Source organism: Molothrus aeneus, chromosome 7 (genome assembly GCF_037042795.1).
Source record: "Molothrus aeneus isolate 106 chromosome 7, BPBGC_Maene_1.0, whole genome shotgun sequence".
NCBI classification, from domain to species: Eukaryota; Metazoa; Chordata; class Aves; order Passeriformes; family Icteridae; genus Molothrus; species Molothrus aeneus.
The window spans coordinates 32166995-32193517 of record NC_089652.1 but is presented as its reverse complement, the minus strand read 5'-3'; the positions used below and the strand labels follow the sequence as shown (position 1 = coordinate 32193517).

The following is a 26523-nucleotide window of genomic DNA, read 5'->3' as shown; positions in this document are numbered from 1 at the left end:
TTTGTATGAGATGAAAAGTCATGAATGTGAATTTCTTCTGGCCTTGTGCTCACACACTTTGTTCCATTCTTGGCACGTTCAGGAGAGCCATGCATGGAGAAATAAATATAAATATATTTATATATAATATAAATCTCCAGCTTTGGTTTTGGTCAGGTGGGCATGGGCTCCAAGGGGAGCAGCCTTAGGTCTCTAAATCCCAAATGTAGATGTGAAGAGAATTTATTCTATTTCTGCTTATCTTCCTCAAGAAGAGCATTGCAAGACAACCACCTGTGAGTTAAGGGAGAAACCCAGACAAGAATATCAAGGAAAATGCCAGGCAAATATCTTCTTTTACCTTCATAAAAAAATGGAACACAGATAGGTGGTTATCTTAGAAATGGTTTTTTAAAAAAGTTTCAGGCTGCCTCTGTGTTCTCAGATACCCGAGTTTGAATGTAATTTTTAATATCTCTTTCTTATAATTTTTTGGGGTGTATTCATTATTTGGTTCCAGCTGACAGTTTTGTATGGACTCATTTTTCTCTGTTCCAAATTCAGAACTTTTCAGAGGGAGCTAAAATGAGGGATGCTTAAAATAGTCACCTCTGCATTCATGGCTCCCACTGCATTTGTGTTCTAGAGGTTTCAGCAGGACAAAACCAAGCTTTGAAACCTATCAGTGGGGGTGCACAAGTAATTATATTCAGTAATTATAATTACATTATACTAATGCAAGTTGAGGGACAATGCAAAATCATTTTAAAAATGAATATTTTTTCCAGCACTTGATACACTTCTGAAGATGTGCTGTATTTCTCTATAGAAGGAAACCTGCTTTGATTTTCAGAAGTCTGTTCAAATACTTTTAGTATAAAAATAGTCTCTCACAACTGTTGAGCTGTGGGAATGCCATAAAGCTCCTCCAGATTGTTGCTAATTGGGGTAATTTTCCATGGGTAAAGTTTGCAGATCTAAAAGTGAAGGCTTTGACAATGTGAAATATAAAAGGCAGGTCATAGCAGGACACAGTTTATTAGAATAGATAAGATATTGATGGTGCCTGCTGTCACTCTTTGCAGAATTATTCCATCCTTTTATAGCGTAAAATGATTTTCCTTGTGTGCAGCCCCCCTGGACTGTGGAAGTACTTGTACCCTGTTTTAGGGATAAGAATCCTAGGGAAGGAAATGTGGAAGGGTTGGCAGCAGGGTGTGTGGGACTGTGCCAGCCACCTGCATCTACCTGAGAGTGCAATTCCTGCCAGTTACACTCTCTCTCCAGAGCCCAGTCCTTCTGGATTATTAAATTATTCTGGATCCCTGGTCTTCAAATATCTCCTGTGCTCCCTTATCCAGTTCTGTTTCCTTTCCTCTGAAATAGGAAGACTTTTTATTTTTATTTTTGTTTTTATTTTTAATGTTATTTTTATTTTTATTTTTAATGTTATTTTTATTTTTATTTTTATTTTTATTATTTGTATTTTTATGTAAATGTAAATGTAATTGTAAATATAGTTACATCTCTGTCATGAACTCAAACCCCATAACTTCCTCCACCCACACAATGAAAGGAAAAGCAAAAATCCATAAAATAAAATAGATTCCAATTTGTTTGGAAAACTTTTCATGGTAAATGCAAGCTGTTGCAATGCATTTCTTCATATGATGAGCTGCTTAAAATTTTATTGAAATTCTAGGAGAAATAAAAGAACTTTGATCAAAAAAATTTGTATATTCACCTGGAATTTCAGTGGAAATTTCCCATCAGAAAAATTTTATGTATTCATGAGTTGAAAATTCATCTGTGTTGTGTCAAGGATTGTAGCTACTAAAAAAGAGTTCTTACAGTTAATGTGGAAAAGTAAGAATTTAGCCAGTGCCTTTGTGGACTGGTTTTAAATGCTTACCATGGCTAAAATGTGTTTATTTTCTCTAAATTTAGAGGCTGCTGGGAAGAGTCATACTGGAGGAAATGTAAACCATAGCTAGGGTCTTTTTTCTTATTTAAGAAGTGTATTTAAGCTACAGATAGTTGCAATACTTCTAGAAATATAGATATACTTCTAGAATGTGATACAAGACAAAGCTAACTAAATCCTCTCTTGATCTACACCCTCCATGTTGCACTTCTCTCAGCCAATTTATATGGAGCACAGGATAGATTGCAGTGTGATTTCAGGTATTAAAACCGGGTTGTGTCTGTCTGTCTGTCTGCTGCTCTGAGGATGCTTAAATGTTTTTATTTTTTTAACAGCAGCACTGATTTGTTTTAATGCTCTCGATTTCTATAATACCCCAACTTGCTCACAGTCAAGTTTGAAATAGTAGCATGAAAATAGAAAGCAAAAATAAATAAAAAAAAATATCATTATCTGGAACTTTGGCACTTGGACATTTCTGATAATTTTTTTCTAGTCTAAATCTGGCAGACTTCAAATTGATCATCTTTTCTAAATGAAACCAGTAGGCTTCTTTACAGGAATGGAGACCAATAACCCTGTCAGGGGCAGGGGATGCAGTTCTCACTGGGTATATATGTTTGGGTGTGCTGTGCTTCTAAATAAAGATTATTAACAATATTTTTTTCTTACAGACACCGATACACAGCCAGTAGCACAGCCAATGATATTCATACATTTATTGTTGGCTGTGCTGCAGTTAGCCTGAATCCTTGCATATAAATTCTATGTTAATACATCTGAGCTTTTGTACATTATCTGTCTTTTATTATCTTTTTGAAAGGATCTCTTCATCTTTCTAATGTGACCACAGGACAGGAACTCACCAGAACCTGAGAATAATGGCAGTGTTTAATCTCTTTGATTAACAATTCAAAACATTCAATGACTGGTAAAAATGTTTAATCAGTGTCTTAGCTGTTACAGGTTTGAGGATATATTTATAAAAATGAGTTGGTTGAATTCCTGTGAAGATTCCAGAAACCCTTTAGGTCAGATAAGGGTCTTCACCTCAGTGTCCTGGCTTATTCTGTTAATTTTGTTTTAAATCAACTGGTCAGACTCCCCAAACGAGTTGGTTTTTTGTTTTTTGGTTTTTTTTCCTCTTGTGCTGAGTAGAACCTCAATGCTTCTCTTGCCTCCAGACAGTAAAACAAAAATTGGGAGAAATTTTATGTTTGGAGAGTCTCCCAGGTCATTAAATCTAGATAACCCTTGTCTGGAAACAGCAAGTAACAAATCTTGGCCAGAGGGCTTTAGAAACAGCTGTTGAGTGTTTCTGATATCACCAAACATTTGTGGTAATTTGTGGATTTTTAGCCAAGGTACCACTCCTTCCTTGTCCCACTTCAGGGTCCAAGATCTTTTGGTTTTGGAAGCTCACTCCAGGCTTGAAATTACAAAGCTTGTGGACTGTAGGCATAAGCTGCAAAAACCTCCCTGGTAAATGTTCAGTTACAAGCATTTGCAGCATTCTAGGCCATTTCAGTTGTTATATTTGGAGTTGGGGCATCAATAATACATAATTTCATTAAAAGACAATGTGCTTTAATGTCATTGCAGTGAGTTATTTTGGGCATTTCAAGTGACCCCATTTGAAATACAACAGATGAAAGTATGCACCTGTATGTTCAGTTGCAGAGAGTTTGCACCACATATCTAGCTGGTTTTTTATAGACCTAAAAGTTTCATTATTTCTATTCCGAAATGCCAACATATGCATTTAGTATCCTGATAAAGCTCAACTGGAGCTGCAACATATGGCCCTCCTTTAGCTCCGGCCCCCTGGAAAGCCAAAACTAAACAAAAAGACCAAGTTCTCCTTTGCTCTGATTTATTTGTGTTCCCTTTTTTTGAGATGATCTTGTTTGGAAACAGAAGGTTGGCACCTGAGAGAGGAAGCACGGGCGTGTGTGAAGCAGTGGGATGCCAGACAGGAGGGATCCTGCTCTCTCCTGTGCTTTGCAGAGCACTTGCACTTGCTGGAATATTGCTGGAATATTGCTCCTGAGCAGCTCTGGAAATTGCTGCTAACTCTGCCTGATCAGAGTTGCCTGATTTCTGCCTTTACAAACAGCTTTCCCTAAAGAAATTTCCCTAAAGAAATTCCCTGGTGTTCATCTCCAGCAATGCTGGCAAAGAGTGCCACAGAAAAGGGACAGCCCTGGTATAGCTGGCTGACCATTTATTAGTGCTCTGCTCACTGAAGGGTGGCAGGGAAAGCTTGCTGGGGGTAGGAGATATTTCAGCAGCTGTTAAAAGATATCCTAGACATTATTTTTTTTCTTCTTCTGAAATCAGGGACAGATTTACTGTCAGTGTCTGTGTGTCTCTGCCATTCAGGGGCTCTATACCAGGATTCTTTATATCACTGCTGTGCTCAGTTTGCTGTGTATTGCAGCTGGGTCACTGTGCTTTCCAATGTTTCCATCATTTGGAAAGTTATCCCTTGTTTTCTGTAGCAGGATTATTTCACAGTTCAGGATTGGGCACTCCTGTGAGTTTGCCCAGTCTGGCCCATTTGTGGGACATGCCAGGGGAGGCCTGGCTGCTCTTTTGGTGGCAAAAGGAGAGGTAAAAAAAAATCAGACAGAAGTGAATCTGCAGTCTAAGTGAGGTTTAGGAGTTTTGCCATTCTTGGTTCTCTGTTGCTATTGCTGAGCACCATGGTAGAATAGATAATCACTTTCAAATGGAAACAAAAAACATGTAAGCAAAGGGAATTAGGGGAGAACAGGCATTTCTTTCCAAGAACCACAAAAACAGGTGTTAAAAACTTCTATAATTGAAATACTGAAAAATGAACCACTTAATATAGAAAATAGTGGCATCAGCAATAATAATGACAATAATAATAATAATAATAATAATAATAATTTTAAAATCTGCTAACATGAACAAACTGGAAAGAACTGTTTTGATTAAACTTAAGGGAAAATCTTTGAACAAAGTCCTGAAACTTTCTTCTATAATAATAATAAAATTATAAGGAATAAATAATAATAATAATAAATGAGGAATACATTCAACTTATATATGCTGTTGTATCTCACTGCAGAAAATGAAGTTATGGAAGTTTGCAACTGCTAAAGATTTGACTAGTGCCAAACAAACAAGCCAAATAATTAACTGCATAATAGACAAGGAAATAAAATTATTCCTGGAAGGTTTTACTACTACCAATTGCAAAATTTGTTACCTTGATGAATCTGCCAAGATTTTTTTCAGGATACCTTGAAGATTTTTGTGGTTTCTTGGCCTGAGAGTGATGCTCCAGGCGTGGCAGAGCTGGAGAGTTGATGTCTGGCTCTAGAGCCTTGTTCACTCAGTCCCAGAGCTGAACTTCCCCAAGGACTGAAATCTCCCAGGACTCTCCTGCAGCTCGTTCTGCACAGCCTTGCTGTGACACCTTCCAGGCAGGTGGAAAAATGAACCCTCCTGGGGACCTCTTTACAATTGGTGGTGAATTTTAATGAGATGAAGATCCAGGTTTGATGCGCATAAACTTCAGGCTTCACTTGGTAGGTACATCACAGTGTGGTGGTACTGAGCAGCAATGAGGGCCTTTAAATGATGCAATATAAACTGAGAAAATGAGCCAAGGGTTTTGTTTAGATAATGTTTTTGCACTTTTGCCAATTACTTAGGGATAGAAAAATGGATCTAGAAGGATGACACTGGTGGATAGCTCTGGATCTACCATGAAGATAAGGTATCTGGCAGACTTCTGTCTGAGATACTGAATGTGTGGCAGCCATTTGTAGATGCTGATTGCAGAAATTTAATGCATGTGCATAAAAATCCTTACATTTTGTTCTACTAGAGTTTTGGGGGAGGGAGAAGGCACCTGAGACACCTGTTGATTTGGGTCAGTAGCATTTTTAACAAGTATTAACATTCTCAGACATGTCTGTCCTTTGCCTTCAGTTGTTGGGAGGGATTTTTGGAGAATAACTGCTTATTTGTTTTTCGCTGTTTGGAATGAATTTATTTTGAAATATTTGTTGTAACATTAGTTTTAGATGTTTTACCAACACTAGGCAATGAAAACAGACTGCATTTCAGTCTCACTTCTGATTCAGCAGAACTTCCAGTTCCTCTTGCTCGTGACTGTACAACCTGCAAGATCTGCATTGTAATATATAGAGACAAAACCCCACCATTTTCAGCAGTGTTCAGATTGCCTGACTGATTTCTGCTGAGTGCAGGTCCTGTGCTTTTGAAGCCTTGGTATTTTATGTGCTGACATTCAAGCTTGTCTTTCAGAAAGCCCAATTTCAAAGCAAACACGATGGAGTGATTGTCCCATCTAGAGGAGCTGCTTAAAAATAACTTTTCCCTTTCTGAGTAGGTAAGAGGAGATTTTTATGACAGGTGGAGGAGCAGTTTTTATCCATCTCTCATTTGTAGTCAGACTCATCCCCAAAATTTTTGTTTGAAAGATCTGGAGTCAAAGCTAATTTTCTATCCTATTTCTTGTCTCCTAGCTTTGTACAAAAAGGTGCCAGGGAGCTCTCCCAGCACAGGGGAGGAAATGAGAGTCCCAGGCTAACAGCAGGGTCCTCACCCTAGAACAAATTTGAGCTGGATTGAACCTGCCAAAGGCTGGTGGCAGACTAGATGTCTGGAAAGTTAAATTGGAACTATTCTGTGGAGTTAAGGCCTTAGTTACATGATTTCTTTCTGAGGCAGATGAATAAAACCCTTATTTTGTTGAGGGTAGAATGTGTGGGAAATAAGCTATTTTTTAATTATTATTGTTTGGAATCACTTTGAAAGGGGCGAAGGAATTCCAGCAAAACCTGACCTATAGGCCAGCAGACTCCACCAATTGATATTGCTGTGCAGGTGGAGACAGAGGCAGATTTGTTGCTTACTGTGCTGCCTCTATTTTTAGCTTCTGACTGCTTGCAAGTTCTGTTTACAAATGTCAGGAAAATGCATTAGGATTATCTGCTGTATTGTAGAGGTAATAAAGCCTTGTCCAATTTAGCCAATAAAACAGCTAAAAGCAGGCTCCCCCTGTCATGGCACTGCATGGCCTCACAGTGGCTTTATGCTGCCTGCCCTGTTCTTTCCTCATTTCTTGTTCCCCACCATTGTTTTGGCTCAGTGTGGAGACTTGGAATCTCTGGGGGGGTTTTATTCCCATCTGGAAGAAAAACCCCCCATTCCTCTCCAGTCCTTGCCATGACTTTCCATAGCTGAAAATGCACTTTGGGAAGAGGGAAGCTGAGGGATCAGCAGAAGCTCCGTGGCCCATCCCTGCAGTGCCCTCCTGAAGCCCAGCAGTGACTCTGGAGGCAAAAGGACCACAATTATTCCTCTGCCCAGGGCTCTCAAATGCTTGGCTGCTAAGAAATACCTCCCCAAGGGTGTCCAGCTCCAGTGTCTGCAGTGGGAACCAGTTGTTTTTAGTGGCTGTGGTTGGTCTGGGGCAGCCTGTACTGGCTGATACCCTGTAATCCAATATCAGAGCTGCTTTCACTGCCACAGAGCCTGGAATCATGGACAAACATCCTGTTTAAGCTGAGATGGCTTACTGGGGGGCTTTATGACTGTACTTGTCAGCTAGAGGTATTAATGTGCTTAAGTCAGGGCTGAAGGTGCTTTAACGTTGTTATTTGACCCTGAAAGATAAATAAATGTGTTGTTTATTCCATTAGAAAACCAGTATAAAATATAAACCCAAATAAATAATATAGAAATACATCTTTCCAGTGCTTAAAAGCTCTTTATTACCTTTATTACGGCCTTCTACCACTAAAAGTTAGTGTTGTAGGATGACACTCCTAGTCATATTCACTAATTAGCAAAAAGGTTTGAGCAGAGTTGTGACACTGTTAGTTAATACTTGTTTTTCACTGCTGTTTTAGATAGCTCAGGACAAACAGATTGTGTGTTACTGCTGTGATAGAATACATAAAATAAAAATAGTTCTCATGCAGAATTCCCTGTGCTTTAAATATACCAAATATGTCCCTTCAAGCATCCTTAAGGTGTGGAACAGCTATCTGTATGCAGCTCATCACCAGAGAAATTACATATTCATTTTTAAAGGAACCATACAATTAGTTAGTTTCAAGTCTGGATCTGAGTTGGGAAAGAAACTGGCAACTGAGTAAAAATGGAGGAGTTAATTCCACTAGAGGGGTAAGCTAGAAATAGGAGTAAAAGTGTTGCTTTGAACTGCATCATATGGAAGCAGCAATGACAGGAACATTGCAAGTTTCTATGTACCTGTGAATCCCCTTCATTTTTTTTTGCAATGTCTGCTGATTTTGAAACTATATGCCTCTAAGGAGGCAGACAATGAAAATTCGATAGGCAATATGTTATTATGCAGTGAAGTGTTGAAATTTGCAGATCACTGGCAAGTCTGACCAAGAAATACAGCTTCTTTTTTTACCTAGGGAATGAAGTGTGGGAGATTATGGTTTAAAAATGAGAGGGAGATGTAAATCTACACTGTTTCAATTCCCTTCAGCTTTGAGAAAATTGGAGTCTGGAGAGGAACCTTGATGACTTTTCTTTGTGTTTTGGCCAAATGTAATGATAAAGTCCAAATATTTGTGACATCTGGCTTGCTCATGACCACACCTAGGTCTTAGATCCATAACAAAAAGGGTTTTTTTCCCAAGAATTTAATTTCTGTTTATCCAGGTAAGTGCCACAGAACTGCAGCTTGCTGTTACTGAAAAGAGCAGTCAAATCATAGTGTCTCTTCTGCCAAGCTGCTCTAATGAACACTGAGAACCAGATATTGGGTTTGTCAGCCTGAGATTGACAGAAGTCATTGACGAGTCTGTTTTTTGGTTTATTTGGTATTTGTTCTACAAGAATATGTTCTTACTAAGTTAGCTGGTATCTGTTCATATAAGAGTAGACAAATCAATCCTTCTAGGCTTTCTTTCAAGCCCTCTAAATACAAGAGCTGGAGCTCTGTGAGTTTATCCAGGGAGCAGAGGTTCAGGTGGCCCTTCACAAAACATAGCAAGAAGGATGGAGTGCCCAGTGCCTGAGAGCTTGCCTGGGGTTGCTGTGACCCTGAGAGCTGCATTTGGTTCAGTCCCATCTCCAGGAGGCTCCTCTCCCCTGCTGGAGAGGAGGAGTTGTCCCACTGCTTCTTCCCTGCTGTTCCTCTGGGCTTTTGGAGTATTTGTTCTGGCACAAGCCTTCCTAGAATTAGAAAATGAAGTGATGAAACTAGGATGTGAGGAGTAAAAATTTTTTAAATTGTGTTTTTTTCCTAGGTATTAGCACATTTTCAGTCTTGGTTATGTTTTAGAAGGTACTATGTGGTCAAAACCAGGGCTGCTCAAAACTTCTCCTCCTGATATTTTTGCGTTGGAAGTCACTGGAGTTGTGGGATCTGCAGCATTTCTGGGGGCTGTGTGAGTTACCCTTGGGCTTTTTGCCAAAAGATGGCACTCAAGATGTCTCAATGGGCCTGCGTGGTTTTCTGTCATCCAGTTCAGGTGGCCTGAAACTCCTGGCTGGAGCAAGGAGCACTTTGAGATGTGTTACGTTTTTTCTGGGAGTTTGGTATTGTGGTTTCAAAATGTTTTTGTTAAAATCTGCATGTAAACCACAGCTTCTTTCATGAGCAGACTTGAATGCTGCTCAATCTCCCCCATTACAGTTTTGGAAGAAATCTCTTCAGTGTTCTGACCATTTCCTGTGGCACAAAGTCTTTTTGTAGACATTTTCTAAGTGTTGGGTCAGGTTGTTCTAGTGGGAATTGGGTGAAAGTAAATCCATGTGTTAAAACTGGTTTTGTAGCTCTTGAACAGCAGAAAAAGAAAAAAAAATGCAAAGAAAGTTTAAAGTGATTCTAAATAATATTTTCTTTCCTTCAGCTGTCTCCGTAATGAGATACAGTGCATCATCCTTTGGATTTGCTGTAAGTAGAGATGCAATTGAAATATTATCTACTCTTTTTTTCTTTTCCAAGGGCCTTTTCTGAACATGAAATACTGCATTTTTTCTTATGGTAAGTTCATGGAAAGGTGTGCAAAGTCAATAATGGATTAGAAAACATATTGTTAAAGTCAAGAATTGGAAAGGGTGGCAAAAATACTCTAATTATACTTTTTCCTTTTCTGCCCATTAAATCCCATCCTGGAGTTAAAACCCATGCTTATACCTTAGTGTTGATAGATGTTATCCAGCAGATATGGTTTTCTTATACAAAATCTCTCAACTACAAATCATTTTTGTTGTTGAACTTGAACCAAATTCTGAATTTCCCTTCTGAACTGTTCCCATTGAAGCTGATGCTAAGACTGTTCTTGACTTTGGGAGGGCAGCTTTCCTCTCCAGTCCTTGCCATGACTTTCCAGATTCGTGGCAGAGCAAAAAATTCCTAATGACAAGCAATGACTCATATCAAATAATTTATCTTTAGCTTTCAATTCTGAAGGTCAGATTGACTCTGTAGGAAGTTTGACATGGGACAAGCCTGGTTTTCAGTGTTCCTGACACCACATCTGCATTAATTGAGAATACAAACATGGCAATTTTGCTGATGATACAGAATAATAAATTCATGTATGATGAAATCTGGGTGGGATTTTGGAGAAGAAGTTAATATTTTCTTGGTTGGAAACAAAAGCTCTTGCAGGAAATTAGTGACTGCAGGCATTTTTCTACACTTATTTCTTTACAGTCTTTGCATTAGGATCGTATTAGTATTTTAACTCTTGGAGTGCTACAGTGGCAGACTGTGATGTTTGTTTTTTCTTAACTTCTTCACAGCTGATAGATTAAAAATTCAATTTTTTTTAATCCATTCATTGACTTTTGGAGCTCTGAAGTGTATCACTGTGCAATAATACACGGCAAAAACATGAAAATCAATTCAAGAAACGTAAATCGTGCCCTCATTAAAGTGATTTATTTGAAGCTGCTTTGTGTCTGTGCAGCAGGATGGTAAATGCTTTGCTCTTAGTGCAGGGCACACTGAGTGGCCCACAGGACAATTGACTCTGTCTCTCTTGCAGTTTGATGCCACCCTGGACGTTTTGTCATCAGCGATAGTTTTGTGGCGCTACAGCAACGCGGCCGCGGTGCACTCTGCACACAGGGAGTACATGTGAGTACACTGCACTTCTTCTGCCTCTGCCAGGGGCCTGCAGAGCTTTTGGTGTCGGCCTGGGAGGCTGCACATTCCAGAGCTTTGACAAAAGCCTTTTGTCCTGTCAGCAAGTATTCTTTCCTTCTGCCAGCTCACTGCTCGCTCCCAAACACGCAGCCCCTCCTTAGGCAAACCTCCCCGTGGTTGGGATTTTCAGTTTCTTTTTAGCCAACATAGCAATGACAAGGCCTTTGGAATTTGGTTTCTCTTGCAGCACCTGTATCAAGTGAACTGTATTTGCACTCTGTAATAGATTTGTAAATCTTTCATTTCGCATCTTACTGAATTATTCTTACTAGAGTATGTTTTTTGAAATTGATGCTTGTATTATATTTGTACTTCTCTCAAGAAGTTTGAATATAAATCACTTTTTTTTAAAAGTAAGAGTATAGCAATGATGCATGTCTTCTTTATGCTTACTTTGCAAGCAAATTTTTTTTCCATATTAAATGTTTGATGTATATGTCCTATGGCGGGGGGAAAAGGTCTTTACATATGAAGTGCAGTATTGATCACAGTGGGAATTGTGTTCTGCATCATCGTGCAGCATTTCTATGGGTGATTCATATGATACCTGAGAGGATCAGGTGGAGATTGAATCAAGAATTTTTCCAACTAGTGCATAAAAAAGTTTTAAAATTCTTATTCGAATTTTGGGCATCTAGGTGGAGAATTGCAGTACATTTGCCTGTTTTTGGTTTTTCTCTGTACTGCCATTTCTGGCAGCATCCCATCTGGCTGAAAATTAGTTCAACTGTCCCCTGGAATGGACTGCAATTTTATAGTAAAGGGGGATACAGTAGGTTCTGGGCTGAAACACCTCTCATGATGTCCTTTTAACAAAGGGCAGCTTGATGAAACCAAACGTTGCATAACTGATAGGATAAAAAAAACCCACAGAAAACCAACAACAAAAAACCACACTGGAGGGTCTCAATCACATCTTCACAATCTTTTTCTAAAAACTGAGAAAAAGTAAGCAGTATTTTTACATGCCTTAACTCAGGCTCATGCAACAGCTTGCCAGGGCTGTGAATTCCTTTCTGGCAGGGCTCCATACAGAACAGTTTGGAATAAAAGGCCATAAAAGACTGATGTGGCATTGATTCATAAAAATAAAATCAGAAAAATGTGATTAAAATTAGTCTTCCTGCACAGATTTGGAGATTTTAACAGACATTTTCTTAGCATCTTGCTTTTGTGGGTGTCCACAGAGATTCCTGTCAACATTCAATTAACATATTTTTGAAATCTTCTGTTGGGCTTTTTCAAGTGAACCTTGTAAAGTATTTAAAAGAATACAATATACAAAAGAGGACTCAACATATCCCTGTGGCTAAGCCAGTAAAGTGAACAGGCAAAATAGTAAACATATTTTCCTGGTTTTTTTATGCTCATTTTTAATTTGCTTTCATATAATCCCTCTGCTTTAATAAGACTGAATTAAGTCAGTGAATTACTTGCCATGCCCATTAGTTGAAGACAGTTTGGGTTTCATTATGAGTTCAGTATCAAGTGAAAGAATGTTCCCATGTGCTGGGAATATGAATCACTGGATAGCAGCCTGGTTATCCCTGTTTCCAGAACTGTGTTTCCACCACAGTACTGAAAGCAAAGAGATGATGAGATGGTTGTGCTGCTTGAGGCAGCTCTTACTGTGTCAGATTTTTGAGGGAACCACATTTCTAATTTCCTGTTGTGTTTAATCAATCTCTAGCTTGAAACACTGCACGTAATTGTTTTTCCTCCTTGACACTGGGAGAATGTTGCAATGATGCCTGCTGGCTGCTTGCTCAGCTTATGAATAATCAATCTTTGCATCATATGTGCCTCTAACTCCACCTGGTCTGTCACCATCCCTGTTTTCTGTGAGCCTCCTCCCTCAGACTCCTGGACTGTGTGGGTTCTTAGGTTGTGCTGTGTGTTATTCCCGTTTTTGTGTGCCTGGCCATATTCTGCCCAAGTGCAGGGGTCTGTTTACCAGAATAAGGTGTGCCAAAGTGGCTTCAGTTTAGTTCTTTATTTATAGGTCTCTCTTATTGATTTAAACATTACACTTGTCTGTGTATCCTAACAGATCTGAAAAAACCCTTATCTCCTTGGCAAAAGCCAAGTGGAATTGCCAATTAATTGTGTTTTGCAAATTTATAAAACCTCCTCTTTCATAAACCTGACAGCAAGAGATTGATCCAAAATCTGTTAAAATCAGTGTAAAGCCTCTCATGGGAAGGCAGCGTTAGAGTCAGTCCCAGCTCCTGGACGTCATTGAGAGAGAACATAAAGATAGCCTGAAAAACACACCTCCAGGAGAAGGCACAGAGAATACAGCCTGACTCATGATGTGCTGTGAATTAAATACTGAGAATCAAATGCTAAGATGTGAAAGAAATGCGTAGTCTTGCCTAAGCTGTAGCCATATGGCAGTTGGAGCTGCAGCATTGATGGGCTGGCACTCCCAAGGGTACAGAAATGCTTGCTGTGCCAAGTTCTGCTCAGAGGAACCAATGCATTTCCATTTGACTTCAGGGCAACTGGAGTGCTGAAACCATCATGCAAATGTGTCCTGCTGAGCTTAACTCTGCTTAATATGTTTCATTTTTATTAGATCATTTGATTTCTCTTGTTTTCTGGGGTGAGATGAGAAGGTTCTTTTTCAGAGTTCATCCCTTTGGTTCGTCCCTTCCCTCCAGGGTGTCAACCACACACAGCTCAGAAGAGGCTGAACCCCTGGCAGTGGCACCAGCCCTGTAACCATTTGTTGATTCTCCAGATTCAGCCATCTCAAAGCTCTGCTTTCACTGGGAGCATTGATGAGAAAATTCCTTTAGCTCCAGAGTCCTTTACTGTCTCTTCTAGAGTTCTGTCACCCTTCCTGCTGTTGCTCAGACTGCTCCTGGATGTGTCATTGGTGCCCACATGAAAGAAAAGCCAAGGCTAAAACATTCACCAAGATCAGGAATTAAACCACTGCAAGATTGAGACACTGCTTGGCTCTGCCTAGCTGGCTCATTAATGAAAGAGTATGTGGGAGTGGGATGAATATTTGATGCTTTTTTAGAAGAGTCCTTGAGAGAATTGTAGGTCTTGAGGCAATGCAAGAGTTGGGAAGGACTACAGATATCTGGGAAGAGAGTCAGAGTACATGCATAGTTCATGAGTACTTGATCTGCTCAGTGTGAACTGCTAGGTTGTAAATTAACATGCAGGAAATGTAAAGGTGCTGAACAAGTCATCAAAAAGCAATGATCAAGGAATTAAAGAAAGAAAAAAGTGCTGAAATAACCGGAGAAATAATTTGAAATGTCCACTAAAGATGAAAATCTACAACTGAAATTGACTGAGGTGTTTAAGACGTGCAAAGAAATGTCAGTGGTCCTCCTGGCTGCTCTCCATATCCAGTTTACAAATGCCTTGAATATTTTGCCCTTTAGTAAACCCTTAGCAACTTGGTAGCTTATTGGGTTGCTGAAGCAAATATAAATCTGCTGAAGAACAACTTTATTGACACTGGTTTGGCAACAGTGGTTTTTCACGTGCTTAAATAAACTCAGTCAAGAGCTGTAGAAGAAATTTCTTAATAGAAGACTGGAAAAATGTCTCGTAAGATATTGAACTACTCACTGGCTACACAGCCAGGGGCAGCTTTTAGCTTCTGTTAAATTCAGGAATGCAGGACTTGGCTGGAGTGCAGGAGCTGTGTCTGAGGAGAAAGTGAGAAATACCACCAAAAAAGGAAGGATTGGAAAAACAGAATAACTACATGTACACAGCCTTATGGGAAATCTTTAAAACCCAGAGCTCTTTCAGTACAGTGGTTGGAAATATCTTGCTTTTCTGTACAATGCAGTACAGGACCCAGTATTTGCCTATGCCTGTGGGATCCATTCTGGGATTTTTGGCTACTGGGTTTTTTATTGCAAAACCCAACTCTGTACAGCATATTTAAAACAGTGATTCTTGACAGTTGCAGCTGGTGTTTGCTATATATTATTTTGTTGATGGTATCAAGTTAAATTCTGTGTTTCCCAGGAACCAGTCTATCAACATCTTTCTTAACCCAGTGCCAGAGTAAATAGGAATCCTGACTCATAATGAACATTCTGGATTATGGCAAGAGCAGAAGACACACATTTCTTATGTTTCTTTCACTATTTTGGTGTTGTGGTTCTGTTTGTTTGTTTGCTTGGTTTTTTTGATTGTGTATTTCAGTCTCTGGCTATGCATTCCTTAATTACCTAATTAGAAAATTAAATTATATAGTGGATTAATCATTTTAAACACACTTGTGGTGCTCTATGTTGCCATGACATAATACATAATGAATGCAGATATGTCCTTTCTTTTTTTTCTATTGGTGGAGCTGTTATCTGAAACATGAGCAGTAATACTAAAATTACAGGAATTAAAATCTACAGTGTGGTAGACATGGGTGCAGATATCTGTCATACCTCCACCTGCTTCTGAGAAAGCTTTTTTCCAGAAGAGAAGAGTCATTTTGCAATTAGACATTACCTAAATGCTTTGCTATGTGCCTGTAACTTAACTTTCATCTCCTCACCTCTGCTGTGGCTGTGAATTTGGTACCTTCAGGATGCTGAGGCCATTTGCCCCCTGAAGAATGCCTGCTCAGAGGATTTGCTTCTTAATGGATTCCTAAACTATGGGGAGGAAGAACTGGTGATCTCACCTGTTTTGACATTCAGAAGAACACAGCTATAACAGCTTAATCCAAGAATTTCTTATTTAGCTTCAGCTAAAGCAGTCTCTAAGAAAGATATTTGATTGCTCCTCGTCAGAAATTATGTGAGAAATCACATGGGGAAATGTGATGAGACCCTAAGAGAGAGAGAGAGAGCCTCTCCTTCCAAAGTAATTGTAACCCTTTTTTCTCTCTTGCTCATGTTCAGATGACACCACTTGGGAATATTTACCCTGGTATCTGGCCATGGGGAGTCTTGCAGAAGTTATACTGAATATATGTGCATTACAATTAGGCATATGGGGAATATGGGGATTCTGATGTATCCTACTTTTGCACTCAAAGCTTGAAAGAATTAGAAGCCACCTTTTATGGCTGTCATACTGCAAAGTTAGGTCTGGCTCTTCTCTCTTCCTCTGATTCTAAAAGAAAGCATATTGATCTAGATGGTTCCAGGGCATGTTCTCTCTTGGTTCACAGAATTGAATAAAACCACCCAAATTTTCAGTATTTCTATTGTATTTAAATTTTCATGTGAGGGTTGGCTCTGCTGTACTGGTTAACCCAGCTAAATGAGCACTGTCTATTTAGGTAGTGTTGAATGAAAATAATCCTCTGGGTTCAGACCCAACATATCAGTCACATTGAAAAAACTGTGGATAATTTTATCTATACCATGCACATGAAAGAGACTCGAAGCACAGATGGCAAAATCCACACCTACCCACAGTTCAGGGCAAACCTCTGTGGCTGGAGGCAAAGCTCTTTTGTGATGAGTGAATGGAATACCTAAGTGATCTGGAAAAATGTCAACTGCATGGAGCTGCAAACAGCTCAGAGCCACCTCTGCAGCTCATGTGTGGTTCTCAGCTCCCAGGGGTTTGGTCTCACAGCACATTTTCACGTCTCTCCTACAGAATGAGGCTCAAAGTAAGGAGATTTCAAAGGGAGTGTTCACCTGTGCTTGGATATCTGCTTTATAGGAGCAGAGGTATAGTTTCTTCTTAACCACACTGAAAATTTCTAAATCATTCTTTCTTCTGAGATATTTGGCCAAAATTCTACATCCAGGTACAGTGCCAAATACAAGAGGTGCTTCATATGGCTGATTTAACAAACATCATAATTTCTCCATAAATTCATTATCCCATATTCAGAAAAAAAGTAAATAAATCACAAACTTTCTCTTACCCAGACAGAAATGCATTTATGCCTTGTGCAAACACACCCAAAAAAATCATTGCACATACAAGTTATATTAAATTTGAAATAGAAAATGTATATATTTATATATTCTAAAATCTGTTTCAAAAACTGTGGCATCTGTAGACTTGGCAATGATTTTACTGGAGCTAGATCCCAAACCTATGAAAGCCTTTCCTTTTACTTGACTGGTGGTTGATTAAGCAGGATTTGTGTCTATTGCCTACTATTTACACATAGGCCTATGTATATAAAATCAGGGATATGATGTTTCCTGTGCTGGAGTTTGATGATCACCATAAAAATGAACATTATAGAAGTTCTCAAAAGGGTTTAATTTCTAGGTTCAGGGGAATGGCAGAGTCTCTGATCATCTGCTGCAAGGGAGGAGCAGTGCTGGAGCCAGGAGGGTGGTTGTAAGGCAGGTGTACTCCAAGTGCAGCTGCAGAGCCTGTGCAGACTAGGAGCTAGAAAACAGGTCCTGAGAGTTTTTGAAGTCCCCCCAGTTGTAGAAATGTCTGTTAGCTTTTTCTGGTAGATATTCCATACCTGGAGTATCAAATTATTTATGGAAATGTTGCCCCAGTTCAGCTGCATGATGTTAAAGTATGTAAATGCCCTGTTCTGCAGCAACCAGTTGAAATCCTAAGGGATAATAAAAGTTTTAGAAGGCCTGTAACACTTTCAGCATGAAATGGGTCCCTAGCAGAGCTGATCTGAGTCTCAGACATAAACAGCATTTCCCCTCAGTGTCTTTTAAGTTAGACCATGTGATATCACACACTTTTCTAACACAATAATTGAAAAACTGATTTTCAGTGGTCATTTGGACTATTACTTGTATTCTCTTTATTGTGTAATCTAGTTTGGGCTTATGTATTTTTATGGTGAGAAAAACAGAGTAGCTGTAATGATGCTGATCTGGATCCTGGCAGTTGGGGGTGGATTATGGAACATGTGTGATGAACAGCAAGCCCACTTGGTTCCTTTTAAAGAGTGTCTTAAATTGACTCCATTCCCTCCTCACTGAGCACCAGACAGGTGTAAATACCCTGAACAGCTGTGATTCTGTACAGTTTGGTGTCCAAAACCTCTCCAGGAGCTACACTTGATAACAGAGAAGCTACACCAGTAGCTAATACAACTGCCTAATTGGACACAAGGAAGCTTTAGATTAGCAGTAGAGCATGACAGGACTCTCAAGACTGAAGCTAATATTGCATCTTTTGCCTGTGTATTACCATAATATGTCACAGTGGCTAGTTCTTTTTAGAAAAAGTCCTTTAATGAGTTTCAGAGGCAGATGTTACAGTTGTCGGAGTTCTGGATGTCACCCTCATGAAAAATGTGACTGCCACGTTGCAGAACAGCAGCAAATGTTAGTGAACAGCTGCATTGTAATTTGGAATTCTCTATTTAAAGGAAAGAGCAGCAGAGCTGTGGCACAGTGTGCTGTGCACTGGACAGGCCCTTGCTGCCACAGAGGTGCAGTCCCCAGAACAGAGCTGCTGCTGCCGCCTGCCCCTGCTGTGCCTGGCCTGTGAGCAGGGTGCTGCTGGAGACATCCCCAGCTCAGCTGCTTGGGGCTCCCCTCTGCTTCTTTTCACACCCTTTTTCCATGGCAGGAGTGGCCCTTGCTCAATTCCTCCTATCCCTCACTTGTGTGACAGCAGATTTTCCCTACCCTGCTTCTCATCATCTCCACCAAGCAGATCCCACTTATTTGCCACCAGAAAATCATTTTTTTTGGTGGCCAAATTTGAACCTTTTCCTCCAAATCCTTATCCTTTAGATTCCAACATTCAGTTTTGACTGCACTTGAGGATTCCTGGGCTGGCTGTAATTGGCATTTTACACTTGGCTGTGTTAAGGAGGCTGTGAGAGCTGCCATAGTTCCAGTGTTTAAACAGGCTGACAGCCTCTCCTCCAGAAGAAATGTGGAGCAGGTTATTGCAAGTTCCAAGTTATTAATGAAGGAGCAGTGACAGAATGTAATCTGTGTTTGGTTTGGGGAAGGAAGAATGAAAACAAGAGTACCAGCAAGGCAAAGAGATAGTAAAGGGTTCCTCCCATGGGGTTAGACATGGAAGAAAATTGAGAAAAAAGTATAGATACAGAATTAGAAAGTGAGTGAATACTTCATGCTCAAAAATATTTTCCTAACTTCTGACAGCAAAAACCTCCTGGACAACTTCCTTCTGTGTTACACCATGTGACTTCCCCTGAATGATTCCCTGCATGATATTCACTCTGTCAGCCACTAATACTAAAATCCCTTCTAATCATAGGGAAACAGGATTTAGCACTTTTACAGTTTTTATTAGAATAATTAATTTTATATATTTTTTTCTTCCTTAAACTCTAGAGGTTTAATTGGGGGGTTTACCCAGAGATTAAATTCTGTATCCATCGTAAAACTGATTTTCTCAGCTTTGCTGAAGAAGCTCACATTACTCCTGGGCTTAGAGCTTATATTGGCCTGCAGCTCATTTTAATGTAAAGTTACAGTTTCTTGCAGAATAATATTTTTCACCACTTCAGTGGTGAAAACAGCCTGCAGAGATTTTAACATTTCCTTTTCTGTGGGCTATTAGGAATCATTAGTACTGAAAGATCTTGACAGAGCCTGCAGAGTTGAAGATTTTGTGGCTAAAAATTAATGGGTTCACAGGATACTGCAGGTTGGAAGGGGCCTCAGGAGGTCTCTGGCACAAGCTCTTGCTCAGAGCAGAGGGAGCTGTGAGATCAGAATAAGGCACTCAAAACTTCATCCAGTCAGCTCTCCAGAACTTCCAAAGGATGGAGGCTCCACAGCCTCTCTGAGAAATTGTTCCACTATTAATTTCCATGGTGGAAATCTCATTTCTCTTAGGAAAATATAACGTGGTAAGATTCTTAAGAATCAAGGAAGTGCAGAATTAAAATAGGGTAAACCAGCTCTTGTAGAGTAACCAGAATACACGCAGAAATTAGAAGTATTGTCTTTTATTTACAGCATTGTGGCTGCCAGAGAATTGGATGAGGAACAGAAGCTTGTTTAGATGGCAGCTTTGCAAATGTGAGAATAGAGTTCCTATCTCAAGAATACGAATACAAATCCTTGTGCTTTATACATTGATTTTTTTTCTAGTTCTTTTTTGTCATATTTACCCCTGTAGATCAGTTGAAATGATCAAAATGTTTTCTGTGAATAAGGCAAGCAATCTTGATACCAAAAAGGAAGTTTTTACAGTGAGAGCAATCAATCACTGGAACAGCCTCCCCAGGGATGTGGCAGAGCCCTCATTGTGGGAAGTTTCCAAGGTGCAGTTTGGGCAGGGTGCTGAGAATCTCATCCAGGTGCTGTGAAAGGTTGGACCAGGTGACATTTGGAGGTTCCTTCCATCCCAGACGCTTCTGTTGGTCTGTGAGCCTCTTTGCTTTGGTTAGAATAATAAATACCCCCAAATCCCCCACGAAATAACCCATATAATCAAAACAGGTCAGCTAATCTGGGATACTGCAATGAATGAAACAGGTGGGAGAATAGAACAAAATTGAGAAGTAATTAGACTGCTCTTGACAAACTTGTTTTATTCCACATGGTGTCATCATGTTTCAGGCATTAGTTTAATGAACTGGAAGTGTGGTGATGAAATAGTTTCCAGGCTGTAACAGACAAACCATCAAGTGCCTGAGACCTGTTTCCCTCCCTACTGCCCCAAAACAACTCCCTGTGAGCTGCTAGGAGAAAGTTGACACATTTTTGCAGATTGTGTTCATATGCATCACTAATTTTTTCTGAATCCTTAATTCTGTTGTCCCACCTTTGCTGACTTGAAAGGAGGAATTTCCAAGGGCTCCATTGCAAACCCTCGTTGGTACAGTGCTGCTGTAAAGATTTGCCAGAAAGAGAATGGGATGATAATTAAAAAGAGGAAATTTTTGCCTTGACTGTTTCATAGCAGTCAGTTGATAGGAGAAAAACTCCATTTCCAGTCACCCTTGTGTAGCTTTTCCCTTTTTTCTTTTGAGGTTGTTTATAGCCAAGCTTGTTACTCAGCATATATTTGTAATTTCATTACTATTATTGACTTATTTTTTATAAAATATTACCAAACAGGTAGCTGAGAATCTAAACCTGCAGTCTTACATCAGTCTGACTGCTGCTCACCTGGAGGAGCAGCCTCTTTATCTGAAAGGGGTCAACTCATGGAAAGGGTGTTTAGTGTGGCAAGACCATGCTAAAGGTAAAATTGCTTCATTATGTTGAAGATTAATTACCATAGAAATCTGAGTGAGATTAATCTCCAATTCTATGTTGGCAACATTACAGAATTTTAGTCTTATCACTATCTGTATGGACTTATTACAAAGAATTGCAAACTTTAAGATAGAATAAAGGCTAAATCCACAAATTAGGAGGCTGTTCTGCTGCATCTGCTGAATGCAAATGAATTGGATCATGGGAGTTACTCTCCTTAGGAAATTAATTTTATCATAAAATGAGGGGAAAAAGCGCTAACTTACTAATAGCAGCTTGAAAATTGAGTTTGTGGAGATGGAAGCCCCTGAATCTCAGTACTTTTCATAGCTACCTGCTTAAAAGCCATTGACTTATGCAAAGCAACAAATTTTTGATTAAGGAAAAGAATATCAGGCGCTTAAAGTGATTGATTTCCTTTTCTGGTTTCCTTGTGAGTTGTGAAAATTTGTCATCAAAATGAGGAATTGTGTCTATTAGAGCTGCACACAGGGAATATGTGATGGAAGAGGTGAGGTGGCAGCTGTGTGTGCTGTAATGCAGTTACACTGATCTGCTTCTGATGGCTGTGAAATATCCAGGGCTGCTGTAGTACAAAATGGGCATTTATAGGGCTGTATAAATATAAATGGGTTGTATGTGGGTTGTAATACTGCTTTCAAGGAAACATATTTTGAAAATTGTCAAGATTCAATTGTCAGAATCAATCTTTTGTTTTTAGATTTATACAGGTGTCTGGATTCCACTAGAAGTGATCTAGCAGGGACATAAGCTCCAAACCTGTGTAAAGTCTTTGATGGTTTTGAGAGTCTAAATTATTTCACTCTGAATACCTGAGGCTGCAGTACAACCAATTTAACAGAGGGTTCCACATGGGACAAAATAATGCTGAAATGATGAGGCAATTTCTAATACAATGAATTACACTTCATATTGTCTTCTGGATTTTCACATACAAATACAGCCTCAAAAACACATCTAGAAGTCTTGGGCAGATCATGATCAGCTACCAACACCTCCAGCAAACTAAAGAAGGCTTGGTGGTTTCACTGTTAAATCTGTAATATTTAATTTTCTTGTAGTTTTCTTTACTCTTGCATTCCAAAGGCCATTGCTTTAAGGAAAAACAAAAACAAAAACAAAAACAACTTTGAAAGTTTGAGCTGTAGTTGAGTTAAAAGTTGATTGCTGCCTGAATATCAGAGAGATGCCCTCACCTTGTCCTCTGTGAAATAGTTTTCTATTTTCAAACTATACTGCATTCTGAAAAATTCCAGAAAGATTATTGTTTCTGAAAAACATATAAAGCTTTTACACTTTGTTTTAAAATGTTTTGACTAAATTTTCTCTCTTCCTCCTTCTTTTTAGAAGCAATATATTACATGGGACTGGAGAAGATTCCAGATTCATGCATTCTTCATTAGAGCTTTTCTGTTGCCTGTCAAACCTGTAGCATCAATTCTTCTGCTTTACAGATCAATTATAACTATAATTATTTAGTAGATACTTAGTGGTAACCTCTGACACTAACTCAGGTAGAAATGGCTGTAAAATAAGGACATTATCTTCAAGAGGTGCTGGAGGTGTGAGTCAAGGGATAGGACAAAGCTATCAGGGCTTTAAATTCTTCTCTGTGTTATCAATCCACCCTCACTTCTGCATCACTCCTCTTTCACTAGTTTTTATGGGTACTCCTGAGTTGATTTCAACCTGTTTAGAAATGGCAGTTTGCTCATCTAATTTAATTGAATGTTATTAATGGAGTTGCATTTGCCAAGCACCTTGGCACTTACACCCTTCATGTACAGTTGGAAACACTCTGTAGTTACACAGCAGTGGTTGTTAGCAGATGGAAGTGAGCTGGCCTGTATTAACATTTTTGTGGTCTAGCACAGTGAAAGTAGAGCATGCTTACAATAACCAATTGCAACTTGTTTATTATGTACTACAGTTTCTCAGATTAATTTTAGGAGGTTTGTTATTTTTTTACATTTGTAGTTGGATCTTGCATGATTTGCAGTCTAGTTAGAAATTATTTCTTTCTAGCTAATGAGATTAAAAGAAGACACAGTGCAGTGTTGTGTCTTAGTGGTTTTGCAGATAAATCAATACACTCAAGAAGGCAAAAAACATGTATTTTTTTGCTTGAAGTACTATACTCATGAATTTTGCATGGCTGTGGATTCCAAAAGCCAGCATATAAAGGAGAAGCTAGGCTTGCTAAATACGACTACTGAATGCTTATTCAAACCTCAGTCTGCATTTCTGTCTGCTATTAATACCCTTGTCACTGTTGTTATCATCTTCTTTTTCTTCTATCTACTTCAGCTATTTCTGGGTAAGTAGGTGGATGGGAATTCTTTTGCCACAGTAAAACTGAGCTGGAGAATAAGAGAAACAGATCAAGATTGCTGAAGCCATTGTGTATCTGCTGGCAAATTTGCAAAATATTTGGGTGTTTGGCAAGTCCACAGAGATAACCCCAAACTCTCTGATTTATGTGGGAACAAAATCCAGACAGTGGTCAGGGCATTCCCCAGGGAATGTTTGCCTGTCTTGCCCAGAAGTGTGCAGGGAATAAAAGATGTGCTGAGGGAAAGGGAAGACGCATTCAGTGGGCATCCAACAGTGGGTATTGCCACAGGAAGTGTGATCCATAGTTTCCAGCTCACAGATTTGGGGCTGTGTTGGTTTAAGCCTGTTGGGGGGATAGAAAAGCTTATCTTTCAGAATGGCTGTCAGGTGAAATGCCAGAATATCCTTGCAGGAAGTTCATGTGTCTTATGTCAAGCAGTCACTGGCTCAGCAAGTGGCCTTAGGCAAGTCAGGCAGATTTTGTGGACCAGTTCCTGAGTCATGTCATGCCTGACTGGGGAGGAAAGGGCAGGAAACAGCTGTTCCAGGTTCTGTTATGCTACCGACCACATTTACCAAATATCTCTGCTGGCTTGGTAAAGAGAATGAAGTTCCTTTCATTATTCTAATGGGAGATCCTAGCAAAACAAACAAACACAGAGAAACAGTTCTTCTCTAGAGGGCTCTGTGACAAATCATCAGGAGCAGAAATGGCAGGTCTTTCTCCCTGAAACATCAGAGAATGGAACATCATCTGCTGTGCCCTGTCTTCTCATACATAATCCAGGTTTTAAGAATGGGAAAGGAACTGGATATTTCATACTGTTCTTTAATTTAAGCCTCTATCTTTAGCTCCTTAAGATATTTTTTCATTATTAATATTCTGTCGCCCTCTGTTACCCTGGAAGAGTTGGCAACTTCAAATATGTTCGTAACATTTCTTTGTATTTTTCTCTATTTTTTCCCCCAGGGCTTGTGTTATCTTGGGTGTCATATTCCTGCTGTCATCAATATGTATTGTGATCAAAGCCATCCATGATCTTGCAAAGAGGGTGCTTCCAGAAGTGGTAAGGTGATTCCTGTTCTTTTAAATGTTCTCTTTATTCCCTGCCCTGCCAGTGGGACTGAGAATTGCCAGTGTCTCCTTCCAACAGCCCCACTGAACTCTGTGGAGCTCTAGCAGGTGCCTTTCCTGCCTGGCTCACATACTGGCCCATTCCATCAGCATTTTTTATTTATGTGATGGAGTCTAGTCTACTTTTGGAGTTTAATTAAGGGGTTTTTATAGGTTTGACCCCAAATCTCTCTCAGCATAACCACTTAAAGCTTCTACACGGGATTGTGGAGGTTCACTTACAGAGAGGAGGCCTCTCTGAGCTTAATGAATGTACTAGAATTTTATGAGAAGAATGTTTCCACAGTTTACTACTCCAATGGCTTCAGTATTTTATTTTCAGTGTGGAAAAAAACATATTTTGGATTATAGTTTAATGTCTTCCAGCTCTTGCCTCCAACTCCAGAGCCATGTACATGTAGCAGGGATGAAACAGGTGAGGGGAGCATGCTGGGTGAAAGAGCTGGCTTTTAGACTGACTCACCATGGAGCATCACAAAGGGCTTTTCTCCTGCTCTCTGCTTTCTTTTGGCTGGGAAAGCAGCCCTGACCTGGCCTGTGGAGCAGCTCTCCCCAGTGGCCTTTCTCTCAGCTCTGCTCTGGCCTGTCCTGCTTGCTTCCTTTCAGTCTGGCTATTAACGCCTGCTCATCTTAACAAGCTGCTCACTGGGAAAACCATTTGGCAGTGGTTCCACTCCCACAAGACTCTTCCTAATGTGCTCAAATAAAATGAGTTCGTCAGTTCAGTTGTTGTGTGCGCAACCTGACTCAGAGCTTTTTTCTTCAGCCTTTGGGAAGTTTGGTCAGGTTGTGTGCTCAGCCTTTGACCTCGAGGATTCACCCTGCCAAGTGCCATTCTCAACACAGCACCACAGAGAAACCAAAATTCCTTCCTTTCAGCCAGGAGATGGAGGCAGGGCTGGAAAATCAAAAAGCCAAAATGAGATTCCATCTGTTCTCCACTGTTAGCAGTGCAGATGACCAACTGGGTCCTGTGTTCTCATGGAAACTTGCAAGGAGCTGGGCAATTGCAGGAGCTTGTTTTCAGTAGTTTGTGGAAATCTGGGTGAAGCTGAGTAGCACAGCCCATGAGTGAGCAGGTTACTGAACTGCAGCCAGGTGCATTGTTTGACTGCAGGTGATTCATGTTCTCTTTGCATTTTGCTTGCCCTCTTTTCCAGTCTTCATAACTTACTGCCTCCTCAGCTTTGCCAGCATTCCAGCACATGGAGTTCACCAGCCTGGTTCTGTCAAAATGATCTGGGTTAGCTCAAACACTTTCAGGAGTCAGTTCTTAAACCCAACCAAAACATTTTGACAGAACTGGGTTGGGGGGTGAGCATGGGGCATGTGCCAGTGAGGCTGAAGAGGAGGCAGGTGAGGGTGAGGGGAGACCCTGCTGTGATGGTCACAGACTGCTTAATTTGTCTGTAGCCAAACAGTGCAAACTGGCTACAGCTTGACTCCTGTTCAGTGAGAAAATGAAATACATAGTCCTGACTCAGTGAAGGAGAAGGGAAAAGGGAGGTTACAACCATAATTAAAACACTCATTTTGGTGAATTTTTGGTAGTGTGTATCAGGTTAACTTGGAAGTCTCAGTCTAATTCATTGTGGGCAATGCTCTAATAATTCTGTCAGTAGGAACAGAAATTTAAAAGTTGTGTCATCTATATCTTACTCTTTCATCATTACAAGTTCAATCTGCAAGAGAGGGCTCTATTTCTGGCATGGGAAGAAATGTCTCATGTTTGGATTGTGAATATTTTTTATGATTTGGATTTAATGATTTTTGTGATATTGTACTTCCTCATTTTTAATGCTTTTAAATG

The 26523-nt window shown here is 39.8% G+C and overlaps 1 protein-coding gene across 1 annotated transcript in view; it reads left to right on the top strand.

Moving 5' to 3' along the window:
* The window catches only part of TMEM163 (transmembrane protein 163), an 88334-nt gene that overhangs the window by 42661 nt on the left and 19150 nt on the right, over nt 1-26523 (top strand). Inside the window, exons 3-5 of the mRNA XM_066553601.1 lie at nt 9802-9845; nt 10945-11036; nt 24549-24645. Coding sequence (XP_066409698.1) covers nt 9802-9845; nt 10945-11036; nt 24549-24645 — 233 coding nt within the window. The remainder of the gene's footprint in view (nt 1-9801; nt 9846-10944; nt 11037-24548; nt 24646-26523) is intronic.